The sequence below is a fragment of the Lepisma saccharinum genome, chromosome 13 (genome assembly GCF_977018435.1).
Source record: "Lepisma saccharinum chromosome 13, izLepSacc3.1, whole genome shotgun sequence".
Taxonomy (NCBI): Eukaryota; Metazoa; Arthropoda; class Insecta; order Zygentoma; family Lepismatidae; genus Lepisma; species Lepisma saccharinum.
The window spans coordinates 49,544,357-49,563,102 of NC_139241.1; the positions used below are offsets into that span (position 1 = coordinate 49,544,357).

At 37.3% G+C, this 18,746-nt stretch overlaps 1 protein-coding gene across 1 annotated transcript in view; it reads right to left on the bottom strand.

The window, feature by feature from the left end:
- arr (low-density lipoprotein receptor-related protein 6) overlaps nt 1-18,746 on the bottom strand; it is a 131,378-nt gene that overhangs the window by 53,066 nt on the left and 59,566 nt on the right. Inside the window, exons 4-8 of the mRNA XM_083134147.1 lie at nt 15,641-15,831; nt 12,716-13,006; nt 8,665-8,900; nt 2,622-2,782; nt 13-186 (exon numbers count right to left, since the gene is read on the bottom strand). Of these exons, the coding sequence (XP_082990273.1) occupies nt 13-186; nt 2,622-2,782; nt 8,665-8,900; nt 12,716-13,006; nt 15,641-15,831 (1,053 nt within the window). The remainder of the gene's footprint in view (nt 1-12; nt 187-2,621; nt 2,783-8,664; nt 8,901-12,715; nt 13,007-15,640; nt 15,832-18,746) is intronic.

The window sequence follows — 18,746 nt, forward strand, 5'->3', positions numbered from 1 at the left end:
GCATTAACTAACCTTTCTGAAAGTGCCATTCAAACGGGCTACTTCAATTCTGTCTGTTCCTGTGTCAGTCCAGTAAAAATTGCGAGCTACCCAATCAATTGCCACTCCATCTGGATGATCAACTTCTGTCGTAATCAAATTCTCCTGGCCAGTGCCATTCAAGTATGCTCTACGGATCACCTTAGCCTGCAATAAACATGAAATATTATTATCAAAACCAAGTTACTTACGCTACAAAAACAAATTGGTAAGTTCCTGATTGTTAAAATTGATGGCTGACGATGGGTTTTTCAGTTTGAGAAGCAGGAACTTACCAACACTTCAAGACAGAAACAACATCTTCCGGCAGACACAGAAAGTAGTATCATCGCAACCTCAATGAGGTCTTCTTCGCAGTCTTTTGACCTCTCCTGACGATGACTCGGAGATGGAGTCGAAAGTTTGGACAAACCTTTATCATTCTGTTTGTGTGTTTTGCGAGCTTTTTAACAAGAATGTTGCCGGCACGTGATGTAAGAAGTCTTTTTAATGTCACATACGTATAAACATATGTTCTACCATTTCACTATTGTCTAGACACTATGGTTTCCACCGCAGAAGGGTCCTTGTGAATTTTGGAATCCCAATGGATATGGCAATTCCAACAACATAATCACTGAAGAAAAAGTCATCATATAAAATTTGCAATAACATTAAATGTTTGCAGTAATAACTACAATAATTTGAGATTGTGTTCATATTTCACATTTAGATCCCATTTTGCGTTTGTCAAGATTGTTTCATTGACAGATTATTAGTGAAAACTCCCTAGTTCGTGAATATCAAGTAAAATCAAGTGTTTATCATGATTATAAATTATAAATTTTATGATGATGGTAAATTTTACGTAATTAGGTAATGTAACTGAACCCACAGGAGTTCATCTTTACATTCACATATTCCTGGAATATTTGACCAGGAAAAAATTGTTAATAGTGCACACATGAAGTACTGACATTCATGTTGTTAAAAATTTGCTACTAATCTATCCTTACTGCCTACTATACTGGTCAGCAGATGACCATCATGCTATTTCTGGCTCTTCCTGTTCCCCCAATCACCTTCGGCAATGGGTTCAGTTGGGAAGTAAAAGCTGTAGGTGTAACATCATACCAATATTGCCAAGCGTACTTCTGTTTTCGCCAGTTGCATACTGACATGTGAGTGGTCATTCCGGAAACATCATTGTGCCGGACCATGGGTTAGTTGTTCCATTCACCTCCGTTGATTTCTGGTGCTGACGATATTGTTGTCTTAGAACTCTCTCGCTTTACAGTAAATTTGGCAAACAAGTGGTATATCCGACACTCATTTGTTTCATCCCACTAACTGTGTTTGGTGCCTTGCGACTTAAAAATGCCTGATCGCTGATTTGCCTTTTCCCAGCTGCCAGCTGGAAATACGACCAGTACAGTAAAACTTCTCCTAACGGACACCTCTAAATTACGGATATTTTTAAATTCCCCGGCAAAAATACATGGGGTTTAATGGCAAACTACTTCTCAATAACGGATGCGGACACTGAAAACTACGTTGGAAGCGGCCCCGGCACCCACCCAGCGTCGAATAACATTGGGTACCTGGGGGAAACCCTGGGGGGTAAAGGCAGTCAGGGGCATGATGCTGATCACATCACCCCCAGTCACGACTGGATCAAGAAAGTGTGGGGCGTTACTCCACACGTCTTCATGGCATGGTGCTAAGCACAGGGGAGCACTTTACCCTTTTTTTTTTTTTTACCAAAGCAAATAAAACTTCTTAACGGACAGTTTGAAAGAAACTGTCGCAATTCCTGGAATTTGACACAACAATGGGCAGTATTTCGAACTAGCGCACATTGTTTCATGTTACACCAAACATATTTCTTTTTAAAAGTGCAGACAGTAGACAGTACTCTTTGTGGTTATCTTGAGAAGTGTGTGTCACTTCTGCTACGATATCGCAGAATCGCAAACAATTGACTTTAAAAGAAAAAGAAATGAAGAGGGACTCAGTTTAGCATCTGAACTTGAAACACATATTGAAAAGACAATTGTAAAGAACTTTAAGATTCAGAAAAATATAGATGATTATTTTGGACAATCTGTGTCTGGCCAGAAATAATAAGAGCCTATTGAAAATGGAACAGCATTTTGAATGCAGTAATTTAACAAAGGATTACACTACGTGTACTGAATTTTTTATTTTGAAATTTGTAATGTATGTAGGGATACTTTAGTAAATTTAAATTCACTGCATGTAGTACAGTATTTTGTTCCTTGAATGTAGAGGGAAAGAAAACATGTTCATAAAGTATGTACTGTAATATGCTTATCCTATTGTGTAACATCCTACACTTTTTTTCTGAATAGCAGACACTTCCTAATAACGGACATTTATTTTTTGCCCAGGCCTGTCCATTATTGAGAAGTTTTACTGTACATCCATTGTCCACATGACCAGTACTTTTGAATCCAATGATGTAACCTTCTTTGATTGTCCCATTCTCAAAGAAAGCATACGTATTTGCTAAGGAAAACCTGTATTTGAAGGATTACAAGAAAACCTTGAATTACACATACAATTAATCATGTACAACCTACCTCATCATCTGTCCAATACATTCTGCCTTCTACTGGGTCATAGTCTATGGCGATTGCATGTTTTATTGAAACAGGGATTACAAAATCTGTGTAATCAGGTGAGTCAAGAGAGATCTTCCTTATATCAGTTCTCTGAACCACTAGAAGCAACTTTTCAGGGCCTGAAAAATAAAAAAAATAAAAACCATTTGAACATACTGGATATTGCCATGAAGCTAACCTCAAACTCCTAACAAAAAGGGGGAAGGGTGGAGTAAATGAGATTCTGGTATCAGTAGAGGCACATATTTTTGGTAAATAAAAAAGCAAAATTTCGGTACAAAAACTGAGTCAATTTCGGGTTCAAAAGCGGTAAATAAAATAAAATATCAGTGTTATAGCGGTGAAAAATTGGATGAAAAGTGGTATATAAAAAGACATTTTGGTTTTAAAATTGTGAAATTAATCCTAAATTTGATTTAAAAACTACACTTATTCCACAGAATTAACATTTCACCTCTAATAGCACATTTATGTAGTTATCAGAGTATTAAGTTTATTTCTGTGTAAAGGAGTCCATTTTTGCTTCTCCAATATTAACAGCAGAATTAATCAATTTTCCGGGAATTGCATAACTCTCAGGATAATTCAGACCTCAGAAGGTGTCGCGTCGGTGAATAAACCCTAAATTTCGTGTTTAAGAGTTAATTTCGCTTTTTGCAGTTCATTTCGCATTATTTCGTGACAAAACATGGTCACAAAATGCATCTCACACCTTTCAAAAACATGAAAAATTAACACTACAATGTGTTTTTTCAAATTTTGTTTTTTCGTCAAAAACGAAATATGCATGCCCCTAGGTATCAGAAATAATCAGTCCAAATTTAATTACTGGTACAGGCTGATACATTTCCAAAGTCTACGATTCTCCTGGTGTTCACTAAACCATGCCATCTGACACTTTTGTGGTATCCGAATATCCTGTAAATTATCCAAAATGCATAATTCTTATTGTTTCAGAAACAGCACCATCGGCAGAAATTGATATTGTGATTCAATAATTACTTGATGTGAATTTTTTAAATTAAAAATTTGGTAGATTGATATTGAATAGCTCCAATTAAAAACTATATTTTGTATTTATAAATATTCTAGACTAGTTTAAACTGCATTGGAATCAGTAAGAGGTCGAGTCAAAGTGGTATGAACTCAGCCCAATATGACTCCTGATTTAATATGGTGTTGGTTTCTTTTGAATAGGGTTGAAATAGTAAAGTCAAAATTTTAAAATGGATTTGGAGACCCTTGAAAACTTTATATCAATTGACAAAAACAGGGTGTTTCAGTAAGATAGGGATTAGGGATGTGACGAAGCTGAAAATTTACCGATGCCGATACATAAGATTATTCGACATAAATGTGATGTTATTTTCAGCATGACAAAAATAAGTTTCCTACATTTCTATTGCATATCATATGTATATACATATATATTCTCAAGAGATACAAGTGTACAAGAAAACAGTTATTTTGAGTTGTTTTTTTAATGTTTCTTTTGTCTTATATCTTGGTGTAAGCTTAGAAAGTTCTGGAAAACGTCGCAGATAAAATGAAAAACTAAAAATAACTGTTTTCTTGTACATTTGCATATACAAAAAGTGGTTATGCGAACCCTTAAGAAGAACATAGGTTCTCAATAGATTTAACATTAGTACACAAGCAGATTTTTGAAATGCAAAATTAATTCCTGTAAACATCATGTGTTTCATTGCCTTCTTTGCATTCCTATAAAGCAAAATCAAATAAGACAGTGTCATATTTGCACCCTTAGAAAACAGCAAGGTCGTGCTAGGCTTTTGAATAGTCCATAGATTAATCGTGACGAATAGAATGAATGATGATTAGATTAACCCTTGGACGACCGAGCGTGTTTTGCCGGTAAATGCCTTAAGGATCGAGGCGTTTTCAGCGGGAATTTTAAATTTCCGCATGCTTTTACGTAAATTTTTATACCTCTGGAACTAAGAACGCTAGTGTTACAAATTATAACTTGTTTTGTTCAGTAAACATTGGACTATAAGAATATGGCATAAAAAACAGAATTTTCCATTATCGGTTAGAAGAAGAAGAAGAAAATGATTTTTTTTACCAAATTTGAAAATCATGAGCCCCCCCCCCCCCCCATTCGGCAGCGCCACGACGTAAATGTGTAAAATTGTACCTGCACATTGCCTGATATGTTTGGCATTATCGTACAAAAAATCACTCAAATATTCAAGATAGTTTCCAAGAAAAAAAATATTTTCCAATGTGAAGCACCAGTTTTTTCCAGCAGGAATTAAAATTCGGCACACAAACATTATTTTTCTTTTTAGCTCAGGAACTAAGAACACTGGAGTTACAAGTTATAGATCGTTTTGTTCAGTACACATGGAGCTATAAGCCTATGGCATAAAAACAGAATTTTCCGTTATCGGTTAGAAGGAGGGGAGGGGAAAGAAATGGAAGATTGAAACACTGATCTTTAGACTGCCAAAGCAAGACTACACACACAGTCCGCCACTGATCTGTATAAAACAAGTACCCAATAGCGCAGTCTGCCACTGATCAAAATCACTCACAATTACATGAAACAGTTCACGGTAAAGCACACAGGACCGACAACCTATAAACGCAGCTGTAACATTGAATTCGCCCTTCCAAACGCCTTCCTGAAAAACAGCCACCACTCTTCCCCCTGGCCTGGACAAAGATATAGCTGAAGCCAAAAAGAGCATAGATTGGCTGAGGGGAGACGAAAACACTCATTCGACAAAATGAGAGTCTTGCTTGGGAATGAACAAAGGTATTGCAAAATATTTTGTGCCTGCAACGTGACTCCTCTCAGCCACCTTGAACCCCCAACCCCACGTGCGACTTGGATGACAGTTCATTACCACTGACATGTGAAAAGGAAAGCCAAAAAAAGATTTTCGTCGGTTCATTTCCTTGCTAGAAGAGCCTATCCATACTCCAGAAATTAGAAAATAGTGAAAAAAACAACAACATAAAAACAAGAACGTTATATTCGGGGGCTGACCCCATTCCCCCATATAACCAAAATTATATTAAACCTTGCTCATTGTTCATCACATACCTTTAGACCCATGCAGAAATCAAAACATGTATATCCAAACATAATCAGAGTCACAGGGTGTCCAAAAGTCAGATACTACATGCAAAAGCATCTTGTCACCTATAGGTGACAAGTGGTCCTCTAAGGGTTAAATCGATGAAGGAACATTCACAAAAGAGTTTATACACGCTTCCTGCGCAATGCGATATTTACTTGTTTCAGCCTCTACAGCAGACGACTATGGTACTTGTCAACGACAGAGAAGTTTCACCACCAGTTGTGAGAGTCGAGTCGGAGTAGAAATAGCCATCATCAAGACAATGGAGAAAGCAAACTACACAAAAATTTGCATGGATATTATGGAAGGAATTCTAAGCAGATGTAATTTTTTTAAGATTTTGCAATACTACAGTGATTTTTCAAAAAGAGAGGAAAGTTCAAAAAAAGCTTTCCTGGTATTGGCTAAAGGTCCAGCCCAGCCTTGAACAAATGACAGTCAATAAGTGTTGCCAACACTGACTTGTAAGGGTTGCTACGATTTACTGATTATGAAATTCTCTGTCATTTTCAGGTTTTCCAGTCCAAAAATGATTTTTTTCCAGACATGTTTATCAGCATGAATTTTGTTTCTGAACCTTGTTTTTCAATTAAAAATATAATTCGATAATTATTATGAATATTCACTTTCAGAACTTTCATTTAGTAAATTTCATTCTACACACACACACTAACATGTGAAAATTCAAAGAGTAAGATGTAAAATTACAATCGGCATAAAGTGTATTGGGTGCTACAATCACGTACATCTAGCCTTTAGGCCAAAAAATAAATCATAAACCATACACAATTTTTCATTTTCTGGCGAATTTATAGTGTCATAGAAAATGCTACTTTTTTTGCTTACATTTATAAATACACAGCATCTGGAGAATTTTTTGTTGCATATAGGAATTCTACAGGAAATGCCAACAAGACTTAGATCTATAAATTAATAGACAATAAATCACCTCATCTTTAGCAACCTTTCCGATAATTATGATCATATTGTCAATGTACAGGGTGGGCGAAAAGTCCCTTTACATGTTAATAGCATACTACAGTTAGACATGTAGATAAACATTGTTATGAATACAAAGACAATACAAAAACAGTATATTTTTTTTCTATTGTTGAACAGATTGACTCTTTATTATTATATATTATTAACATTATTGTTGTTCTGTTACAGATTGTTGAGATAAGAATTTCCCGCCATAAGCTGAGTTCTGCGCATGTCACGTTCACTTCGGTTAGTGTGGGAAGGACGTGGCAGAAGAACGTGGTCCACTGCATTCAGTCGAGAGAGTTAAACCATGGCGGATACAAGTGCTTTCACTGTTGAAGAGCGTTTGGTGGCTTCTGTGTGGGTTCACGAACGTCAGAACGCAAAAGAAGATAATGACAGACATTTTAAGGGACTTCGCTGTGCGGTTTTGGAAAACTGCCGCCATCACGACCAACGTTATACGCATGGGAGAAAAAAAAAACCTTTGCGACGGGAAGTGCTCTCCATGCGCCACATAGCGGAAGGCCTACGACTCGCACCGAAACTTGTGCACTGTGGTGGAATCAATTGAACGATAGCCGATAAAGTCAACCCGTAAGCGGTCTGCAGAATTAGGCATCTCGCGATCGACTATGCGAGACCACATGCGGAAAGACTTGAACGTTTCATGTTTTTGGCCATCCTCAGTGAATGAGTTGAGTGATCGTGACTTGGAGCAACGTGTGCATGGAGCAACGTGTGCATGCATGTGAAATGCTACTTGCACACTCCCCGCATGCAAATGATCAAAAAAACGTTATGTTCTCTGACGAGTGTGCGATATATAGTAGCTCACGAAATCGTAATGTCTTTGTTTGGGCAAAAGACAATCCACACTTTTATGAGCAAATCGACTGCAATCTGCTGCATGTTATGATTTGGGCAGGGATGACGGCAGACCATCTGCTTCCAGAATTAACGGCAAAAGGCTAAATGAACTGTTTCTAAACCGCTGGATTGGACGTGGATCACGAGACCTTCCAGCACCGTTGCCATGGCCTCTACAAAGCCCAGACCTCACCACACTGGACAATGCACTATGGGGCATAATAAAAGAAGACGATCGTAAACGACGATCAACTGAAAGACTGAGTTTGCATGCATTTGAAAGGATCACCCCTGATATGCTGCAGTTGATTCACACAAGAACATGGCACCGCATCAACGTTTGCATCGAACATGGAGGAGTGGACACTGATGTTGATCAATGAACCTTGAACCTTTGTAACAATGTTACTATGTTATTCACAATACATGTTAATGTTAACCAGACATTGTTTATTCAAAATAAATGTTGAAATTTAAAAAATATACTGTTTTGTATTCATAACGATGTTTATCTACATGTCTAACTGTACTATGTTATTAACATGTAAAGGGACTTTTCGCCCACCCTGTACTTTAATTATCAATCAGATATCTGGACTGCAAATTTTACTTTGATATTCTTTCTAATATCTAGTATTATAAAAGTGAAAATTTATTACAGAAATTCGAAGGAACCATAATTTTGCACAATATTGAGAATCATAAGAACGAAAGAAACAAGTTTCTAAACTGAGTCTTTTCTGGAAGTGGAATCACAAAAACCGAATCCAGAAGTGGAAGAAAATTGTTTGTTCATTTTGCAACTTTTTCTCTTGCAGATTCCAAAATGCATGTAAATTCCAGACGATCTGCAAAATTTTCTGATGCATTTTCCAGACGCGTAGCAACCCTGTAATATTTCTGGCAGGAAACAAATATGCCACGTTTATTAAAACATATTGTATATCATATTGGTGTTCCTATCTAATCATCAGTATGCTTTCGATTTGAATCGGCACAAGTACTGATCATTTACATACCAACTGACAGAAACTTACCGTCTGCGCAAGTGTGGTTGAGTAATTTGATTCCAGTGGGACAGGCACAGGAGTAATAGGGCTCCTCGGGAGACAAAAGACAGAGATGAGAGCAGCCTCCGTTATTCACACTGCATGGTGTTGGCGACCTCGGCTGGCGACTTTCATGAAAAACCTGTATGCCCATAAGTTGTGTGTTGATTTTGAGAGGATGTTTGCCAACACTGCAGTTGCGTCTGTCACATGACAGAATCCACCTAGAGAATAAATAAACACAGTATATTTCAGGGTTCCCACTCAATAAATTCTCATGTAAACAGAATGTTAATTTTATTTTTGTTAGAATCAGCAGAAAAAGTTTCATAGGACTACCAGTTATTAGCCCTCTAAGTGATCTAGTCTCAATTTTACGAGAGCCTAAAAATGGCATATTTTTCTTTATTGAGTGTTTTTGACTGACACCTCCCCCCTTTGAATAATGGGGTCTTTATCACCAATGAAAGGAGTTAGGAATCTAGAATTTTGGGAAATTTCTTTCAACACCTTAATGTTGCTACAGACATAATTTGAATAAAATCTGAGACACATTTGTGGTTAAACTACTTAGAATGGAATGACCCAAATAGAATTTATGTTTACGCAATTCCTTCATCGATATACATAAATTTCCAAAACTGGTTGAACTTTTCCTTCTTGTGGAATTGTCTAATGAATGAACAATGTAACGAGGTGCTGACCGTGATACCATGTAAAAAGTGGTCCACACACTCAATTCAGGGAGACCAGCATGCGTCACGGGATATCAAATATGCATTTCTGTGCTAAAAAATAAAACTTGGACACAGGGTCTACACCAGTGATTCAAAAACTTTTTCGTTTCACGGCACTATTAGCGTTTCAAGATTTTCCCCGGCACCCAAGTCAGAATGTAGGCCTATCTAATACTTGCAACGCTCAGTTAGTGTGGTTAGTTTGCTTGCCTTAAGTTAAAAAAAAAAAACATATTTGAAACAATCATATCGTTGACTAACAAATAATTGTCATTTTAGTGAAAATATTGGAACATTTCACAGCGCCCTTGTAAGACAGCATGGCACCGCAGGGCACTGTGGCACACACTTTGGGAACTGGTCTTCACAATATAGTAAAAACAAAATTTCCTGACATTTCCAGGTTTTCCAAACTAAAGGCATTAGGCCAATTCACACACTCTGGTTCTCACAAGACGATATGAAATATGTTTGTAAGAAGGTCATTACAAACAGCAGCAGCAGCTAGCTCGGCAGGAAATGGGATCGTGTCTGCTGGCAAACTGGATGCAACATCCGTGTATAAATGTTTTGAAATAATCTCGTACAATTACAATGACAGTTACAATTAAATGATATCCTCCTGCATCCACAAATTTATGGTATATTTATAGAAAATTTTCACTAACACGTATGAGTTCTGCTTCCTAAATTGCTTCAATTTCTCTTCTGATATTTTCTTTCAATTCTTCTGATGAGTGACTTCAGATTTAGAAGCTTGGTTAGCTTGCCACACAGATATCATGAAAATGTTAATTTCTTATTCAAGGCACCGGAGGGATTTTTGATCGTACTTCAATGTTGTCTAGTTTCTCCTCATTAAGCACACGCCGTTTTACCCTTCACTTCTCATCAACAACAGAGCCTGATTGTCTAAATTTGTTCACAAGTACCCGAATACTGTCTCCATGTGAAACAGGAACATCAGGGAATTGTGATGCAAAATGTATTCTAACTTTCTTACAAGAAATCGTAATGACGTAACTGTCATACATAAAAATGCTTTGTTTCAAATTGTATGGATAGCGTGCATTATTAGACTGCTGAAAAGCACCAGTGATACGTAAACTAAAACAAAACCAACTACAACACTGTTAACTATAAACATGTGCAAACTGGACACCAGTTATCTGAATACTGACGCACGGATGCATACAGCACCAAGGTCAGCGTACAGCTGTGGGTCAAAATGCCGGCAGACACGATCCCACTTCCACCGTGCTAGCCGCAACTCCATACAAGGCACTGTATATAAAATTACAGTAAAATTTAGTAATAAAATTTGTATTAATTCTAATATCTACCAAACACAACCCAAAAATTTCAACAAGAAAGTGGGAAATTCTAATCAACACATACTGTAGTGCATACTACAGTGCTCAAAAAAAGTTTTGCATATTATGATTGCATGCAGTTTGAGTCGCAATATCCCCAAAAGGTATACAACGTTCATTATGTGAGCAATGCCCCAAGTGAGTTCGATATTCAACAGATAGAGGGCAGTATTTGACACATGATCCCTGAGCAGATTTGAAAGGAGCCCGATGGGAGGCATTGTCCGTGCCTTATCCGCACTTGTGAGTTGGAAACTGCACAGAGAGCAGGTGGAAAACGAAGGGCAACATGCCTCTAGCAACAGTTTCTGCTATGGACTGGATTCGAATTTTAATGCTGCTGCAAGAGGGATATTGCCAAGTAGACGTCCCTGCCCGTGTTTGGAGTGAGCCAAAGTGATGTCTCTCGAGTGTGGAAAAAGTTCAGGGAGACACAATCAGTTGCTAATCGACCAAGGACAGGGCAGCCACGCAAATCATCATGCAGGGAAGATCGGTACGTGGTGATTTCGGCACGTCGTAGACCCACTGCAACTGCTACCAGTTTGTGCTAAGATCTGCGGAGGGCCTCAGGAGCGAATGTTTCCAATCAGAGAGTGCGGAATCGACTTCATGAGGAAGGATTGACGTCAAGAAGAATCATACCCAAGTTTTCTCTTAATCCACACCATAAGGGAGACCGTGTAAGGTGGGCAACAATGCACAGTGAATGGAGTCAGGAACAGTGGGAGCACACGATCTTTACAGATGAGGTCACCATCAGTTTGCACCCGTTAAGCAAAAGCATAAGGTTTTGGAGACGATCAGATGAGAGATTGAACGAGGCATTCATCCAGGAACGTCACCAACAGCAGGGGGTTCCATTATGTTTTGGGGTGGAATCATGTTTGGTCGACGTACGCCCCTAATTCCTCTCTAGTGTCACATGACTGGTTTAATGTACAGAAACTCTATTCTCGAAGCCGTGGTAGCAGGTTTCTCTACAACTGTGGGTGATGTCTTCACGATGGTGGATGATAACGCTCGACCACATTGAGCCAGAGTGGTTCAAGAGTTCCTTGATGTGCATAGCATTCGATGCATGGTGTGGCCGGTATATTCACCAGACATGAACTGTGTGGAACATGCATGGGGACACCTGAAGCGAGCAATTGTCAGCCGCGAAAATCCTCCTGTGAACAAGGTGCAATTGCAGGAGGCTGCCATTCAATAGCGCGACAGTCTTCCTCAGGAGAAGTTGAATGCTCTTATCCTTAGCATACCCCGTCGTGTTGAAGCATGCCTTTGGGCTCGAGGTGGCTATACAAAGTACTGTACTCCCATCTGTTGATCCCAAGCATGCCTGCAAGCCGTAGGTACACGGTATTACACTGCCTTTCTTTTTTGTTTCGCATCCCACACTTTCAATCTTGTGCTTCTGGTGTGATTTTGTTTCTTCTGCATGGCTGCACTGTTTTCTTTCTGTTTGTATGTCTCCCCTGTACTCTTAAATATGATTCCATGTATCTAGTACAATAAAATGATCACAAACCCTGAACATGCAAAACTTTTTTTGAGCACTGTAGATGAAAGTAATTTAAAACACAATCTCTTGCAAGAGTATTTAATATACAATTCCTACTGTAACTACTGGTAATCAGTACATCAAATTGGAGTATAGTTTGTCTATAACAAATTTAAAATTTTCTGCTTGTACTTTTTTTCCGTTGTTTGATCAAAAACATACTTTTAGCGCACTACTAAAAAAGTTGATTTTTTTCAGAAATGCAGTAAATTTCCCTGATGATTCTATGGCTATACGAGAAGAGAAAATTATCTGACCCTTCCAGGATATCCAGATTTGTAGACACCCTGGGATGACAGAAGTTCCCTATTCTAATATAAAAAAAATTAATATTATTCCAAACTTTTCCACATGTCACTATTTACCTTGTCTCCCAATCAGTCCAATACAAAGTATCTCCAAATAAGGTGATAGAAAAAGAATTGGCAAAAATATTTTTAGCAATTGTCTTCCGTTTCTTTCCATTAAAATCCACTGAAGCTATGAACTCCATCTTTGCGTCTGCAAAGTAGAGCAGCTTCTCGTTGTAGTCTATCGTCAACCCATTTGGCCAAAATATTTCTTCGGTGACTATGCTGGTCCTTGTTTGGTGATCACCATTCATGCCAGCTTTTTCAATTTTGGGGGCCTCCCCCCAGTCGGTCCAGAACATGATCCTAGAAAATAAAATAAAAAAGTATCACTGCTAGATGTAAACACACATGATGTATGAACAATTTTTTATGATAACCAGTGGACAAAATTTGGCAGACGGTTCATGAAAATTTTATTTAGTGATGCTGTTATTGTTACAATTAATACAAACAATTTAAAAAGCATGGATCAAATGAATAGTTGTAAATTAACTTCTTTTATATTTATTTTTCCCTTTAAATTTCACATAAATCTGACAAGTAAACAAAAACATTTTCACTCATGAACTGTTTTGATTATGCATTTGGCCTTGAATTATTGCTGGCCAGCTCCTCAAATGATATTGATACATTAGTACATGGCAGAGTCATGTAAAGTTGAACAGTGTTAAATGAAGGTAAATTATGTGTGTGGGGGAGGAGGAGGGGTCATGCTCCCTGAATTTATCCTTCACCAAAGTTGTGAGCAAAATAATATCTGCCGTCTACAATTTCACTTTTCACTTCAAACAAATTATACAAAATAGTTCTACCTAATGTCAGGGAGGCTGACCTCGGTGCCAGGGGGGGGGGGGGATAAAAAATCGAAGGCACACTCGAAAAAATTTGGTTAGCATAGATTAACACAGAATTGAATAAGCTAATTTTGATGTAACTAATTTATATGTAGATCTACTGGTTAATTTTTAATTAGAGTCGAAACTCCAGTATCTATAATTTTTAATCAGACAGTAATTTTAGTGCCTCATTTAGCATAGTGTCCTTATGTCAAGTATTGTTTTTAAACAAAATTATGTTAGGTTTCCCCTGAGAAGTCATCTCGTATCACACAAAATACAATAACGGAAAAAGATAACACAAATTTGTCATGGAAACAAAAAATACTGATTTCACTATTTTCCACCCCCTGGAAATGCAATTCTAACTGCAAAAAAAATTGTCATGGCTTTATCTGTGATAATGATACTTGCTGTGCAACACCTGCCTCAAATTTCACAAGTGTAAAATTTAACTTCTGACTACGTGGAAGGTCTGTAAGAGAACTGGTATGAAAACTCAACTGGTTCCTCTAGGAAACAATAATTATGACTAGGGCTTGGAAGTTGACGACTTAAAAATTTTCAAAAAAATGACTTATAGAATGAATGACCTTAATTTTTTTTTTCAAAATAACCTATTTATTTTTAAAAAATGACCTAAAAATAAATTTTGCTCCAAAAATGAAAGCTTGATTTTTTCATAAATTACAAGAGAGTAATTGAATAAATTTAATAAAACCCACTGATTTGTGGTAAAGGATAAAAGCAATTAAGTGCTAATGTAGTTTTCTTTATTTTCACTTCAAGGTTACATAAAATACACCACAAGGTTTTTCTGTATGTTATTCATCTCCTTTCAGAGTGAGCCTCCAACAATACAGTAATTTGCCAGCATTTTAAAATACGGTTGTTTTGCCTACATCAGATTATATATTTCTTAAATATCGTGACTAATTTTACTTTAAAACTAGAGATTAAAGCAATAATAGTGGCTAGCAAGGGAACCTCGAAGTAAGCTTCACACAAAGCATTTTAAGTTTGCTGGAAAAAAAAATTTACCACAATAAATGACCCTACTTTCGATTCATGGCTAACTTGCTATAAGAATCCTATTAGGAAATTTAAATACGTAAGTTATGCTAGAAAATGCATTTAAAATTCACGAAACAACAAAAGAGGAGGAAAAAGAAGCCTCAAAAATGCAATAAAAATGGTAAATGACCTAAAAGCCAAAAAAGTCGAAAAATGTGGAAAAAAATAAAAATAAAAATAATGTATTCTGGTTCTAACTGAAGGGAAACTGTCTGATATCAAGTTTACAGTTGTTTTCAAGGCTCAGAGAAAAATATGATTTGTCATCAACTCCAGAGCTATAATTATGACACAATGCTAACAAAATTACTTTTAACACTTTCCAGTCTGACAGTTTTCATGCCTGTGGATGGACGTTTCGGAGAATTTTTTAAAAAATCAAGAAAAATACACTATTAATGGTATCACAATGTATTATATATCAAATGAAAGCTTAGATGCTGTTCTAATAGATAATTCAATTAGATGTTACATTTTTATAATTTACACATTGCACTATTTATGTATTTTTTTATTTTTTTTTATTTTTGGGGGAAAAAATTCAGCTCTTTTTTCATTACTTGTCTTGAAAATGTCTTTGCACTTCTGTAAAAATGACACTTAACAATAAAGAAACTGAAAACTTGTAAGTTATGATTGAATGAATGTAAAATGTAAAATATCAAATAATAATAATAGTGCAAATTTTGCAACAACAGGTCAAGCATAGTTCACTCGTGTGTGATAATCAATCAAGCACTGTGGGAAACACAAACCAACTTCACAACGAAATAACGGTAAACCTTTACTCAACCAGCACAAGATGCTCTCTGGTGGTAAAACACAGAACTATCGCCAAGTGTGTGTACAACGATAATCGCATAAGGTTCAGGCAAATAAATTTAAACGCAACGGAAATATGGCGATCGTAGCCTAGCCAATTGGCGACCGGAATGGGTGTTTTACTCTGCTCGCATCACATCCGATTCCTGACCAGAATGTGTTAAGAACGTACTTTTCAAAACGAAATAATCCAAATACAACATACCTTTCTGGTGGTACAAGTGCAATAGCTCTTGGTTGATCCAAATCATTCCAAAATAAAACTTTCCTGTACTTTCCATCTATGGTGGCAACTTCAATCCTATTGGTTTCACTGTCTGTCCAATATACTTTATGGGTCAACCAATCACATGCCAGTCCATCAGGTGAAATTAAGCCAGTCGTAGCAACACTGATCTGAAAGTTTTTTAAAGAAGGAAAATTAATCAAATATTTCCATACCTTGAGATATGGGTCAGGTCAATTAATCAGTAAACTTGCAGTAATGTTATAGACTCAATTTTTCTGTAAACATAGGCAGATCTATAAGATTTTACTGGGACAGACATAGAATTTACTGTAACCGTATGATAGGACATAACACTGGACATTTAATATGCAGATTTTATGACATGATAAAAACACATACATATATATGCACATTGAAACAATGACGAGATTGCACTTAGTGACTCCTCTGCACTACAGACGGTAACATTCGGCAGTTATGGGTCAACGTGGTGACTTAAACAACTTTGACCATGGGTTGATAATTGGGGCCCGGATGTGTGGTGACAGTATATCGGCAGTAGCCATTCGTTGGCTGTTCTGGTACCACAGTACAGAGGGTGTACCAAGAGTGGATGAATCGTTGACAGACATCGAGCAGAAGATCAAACTGCGGCTGGCAACAAGTGGTTTATTAGTGTGGCAAGCATTGGGTGTTACGACTGATACCGCAGCAAAGATACTCCAAAGTGGGACATTTGACCCAACAGAACAACAGCAGGTAGGAACGTCTGATTTCCACAACAACAATACAATGTACCATCCGTCGACTCGAGTTCTAGAGGCACCCTTGTTGACCCCCACGTCATCGCAAACAATGCCTCATGTGGGCCAGAGAAAAGCATCAATGGACCTAGGACACATGGAGGAGCGTTGCCTGGAGTGACGAGTTCAGTTTCCTGTTGCACCGTGCTGATGGCTGCGTCCGCATTTGACATAAACAACACCAGGGTACATCCCCTGATTGTACCGTCAGCAATCCACTACCCTCAACTCTTCCGTGTCCATCTTTATTCTTGGTTCATTTCATTCCTCCTCTTCTAATTTCCTTATTGCAGCTATCAAGCTCTGTCTGTGCTTCTTCTTCCCTCTTTCCCCACATTATTAAGTCATCAGCAAACAACAGGGCCTTCATCTCTTCCTCTCCTATCTTCTTCTCCACCTCTTCGATAACTTGCCTGTTTTAGTCCATTACTTATACTGAACTTCCGTTCTTCCCACTGGTGTCTTCACACATCCTAAAGTACCGACATGAATTCTACCACTATTCCTTGTAAAGGAGTGCTGTATTTCTTTACTTTGAAATTGAAAATGGAAACAATATTAACAATTATTTACAAATAACATTTTGTTACTAATCTTGAAGTTAAGCAGTTGTCTTTATCCCAGAAAAGAGCATATTTCCAAATTTTCTTAAAAACCTGCCAGGACCATTATTAGAACCCGAAAAAGATGTTTTGTCCAGGCAAAAGAGGACGTCTGTTAACCCTAAACGGCTTGCGTTACGGCACCAATTACAGCGAATCGCATGTCTCTCTCACTCAGGGTGCACTCCCCAACCCTAATAGTGGAGTCACCTGTCGCTACATTACTCCACTTCCGTTGGGATCATCTCCTGAGCGTGAGCTGTACCATGACTCAATTTAGGACAAGCTCAAATATTAAAAGAAAAACGTCAAGGAATGTTGAGGAATATGGTGTTGCTCCATGACAATAATCCACCAGCTTGTGCTTTCACTATTGCCATGGTGTCACTGGCCAAAGTGTAGGAGTGAATTTCAACGTATTCCACATTCACCTAGAAAAGATTATTTCCATTTCAACAGACACAAGAGGAGAACATTTCATTTACTTCAGTAATAGACAAGCGCATACTTGAAAAAGCAAATTTTTGCTGAATATGGTAAAAAAAATGGTTATAATATGCTCAATCATGTCAAAAAAGTGTTAAATATGCACATAAGCCCTAATGAAATACCTTAATTTAAACATTTCTCAATTTATATTTCAATTCTTCAAGACCATATTATCCTTACAAAAGTAATATGAAAAGTCATGAAAATTCTAGGTCTAATGTTTCGTAAGTCGAAGCTTGTTCTCTTCAGCAACATGATGAACAATTTACACTAGTACTTAAAAAGCATACAAGCAACACCAATATTCACAAGATATGTATACAGGGTGGCTACCACCAGGAATTCCTTGAATTCCGGGAATTATGTGTGAATTATTTGCTCAGGGAATTCAGCGTGAATTCTGCGTAAATTTTTCTCTGTAGATGTGAATAATTGCAACTTTTATTAATCCAAATTCCATTGAATTTATACATATTTATAAATGCCCTGAGGCAAGTTTTTCAGTTTAGCTTTTGTTTTTATTGAGAAAGGAAAAAAAGCTGCGAGAAAAATAAAACAGAATTCTCTCACTCCATTTAACTTTGTTAATGTCCTTTGCAGAACAATCTACCTTACTGATGGAAGATTATTGCAAGATATCTTGAAGTTCATTATGTAAATTTGAGTTTGAAATTCTTATACAATTAACAATTTTTCGTAGATTAATATATCCTGTAACATTTGTGACTTGTGTTTGTAGATGTATTTCAAGTCTTAGTTTGTGAAATGGCAAATGTAAACTACGCACTTTGAATTAAACATTTTAAAAATATACGTGGGTTGTAAATAAAGTAGTGGCAACACTGTCAGGAAAAGGTAATGACACTGTGCATGTGCTATCAGGCAGTGAGAAATGTCAGTTTGGAGCCATGTTGATGTGTGGAGTGCCAAAAGTGGTCCGTGAAGCAAGTACTGTGGTGTATGTACGATGTTGAAATGAACACCATTTTGTGTACTGCTCTAAAACATGTTTGCAAAGGTAGAACAGTGATTGTGGATCAAAATCCAGGTTTGATCATGGCAAAAATGAACAAGAATGTGATCAAAACTTGCATGAAGCTTGAAGCAACAATAACTAACCTTATCTGATGGTTGAACATTGGTGACAATATCGGGAACCCAGCATGATGCAATTTTCCTCATGTTGAG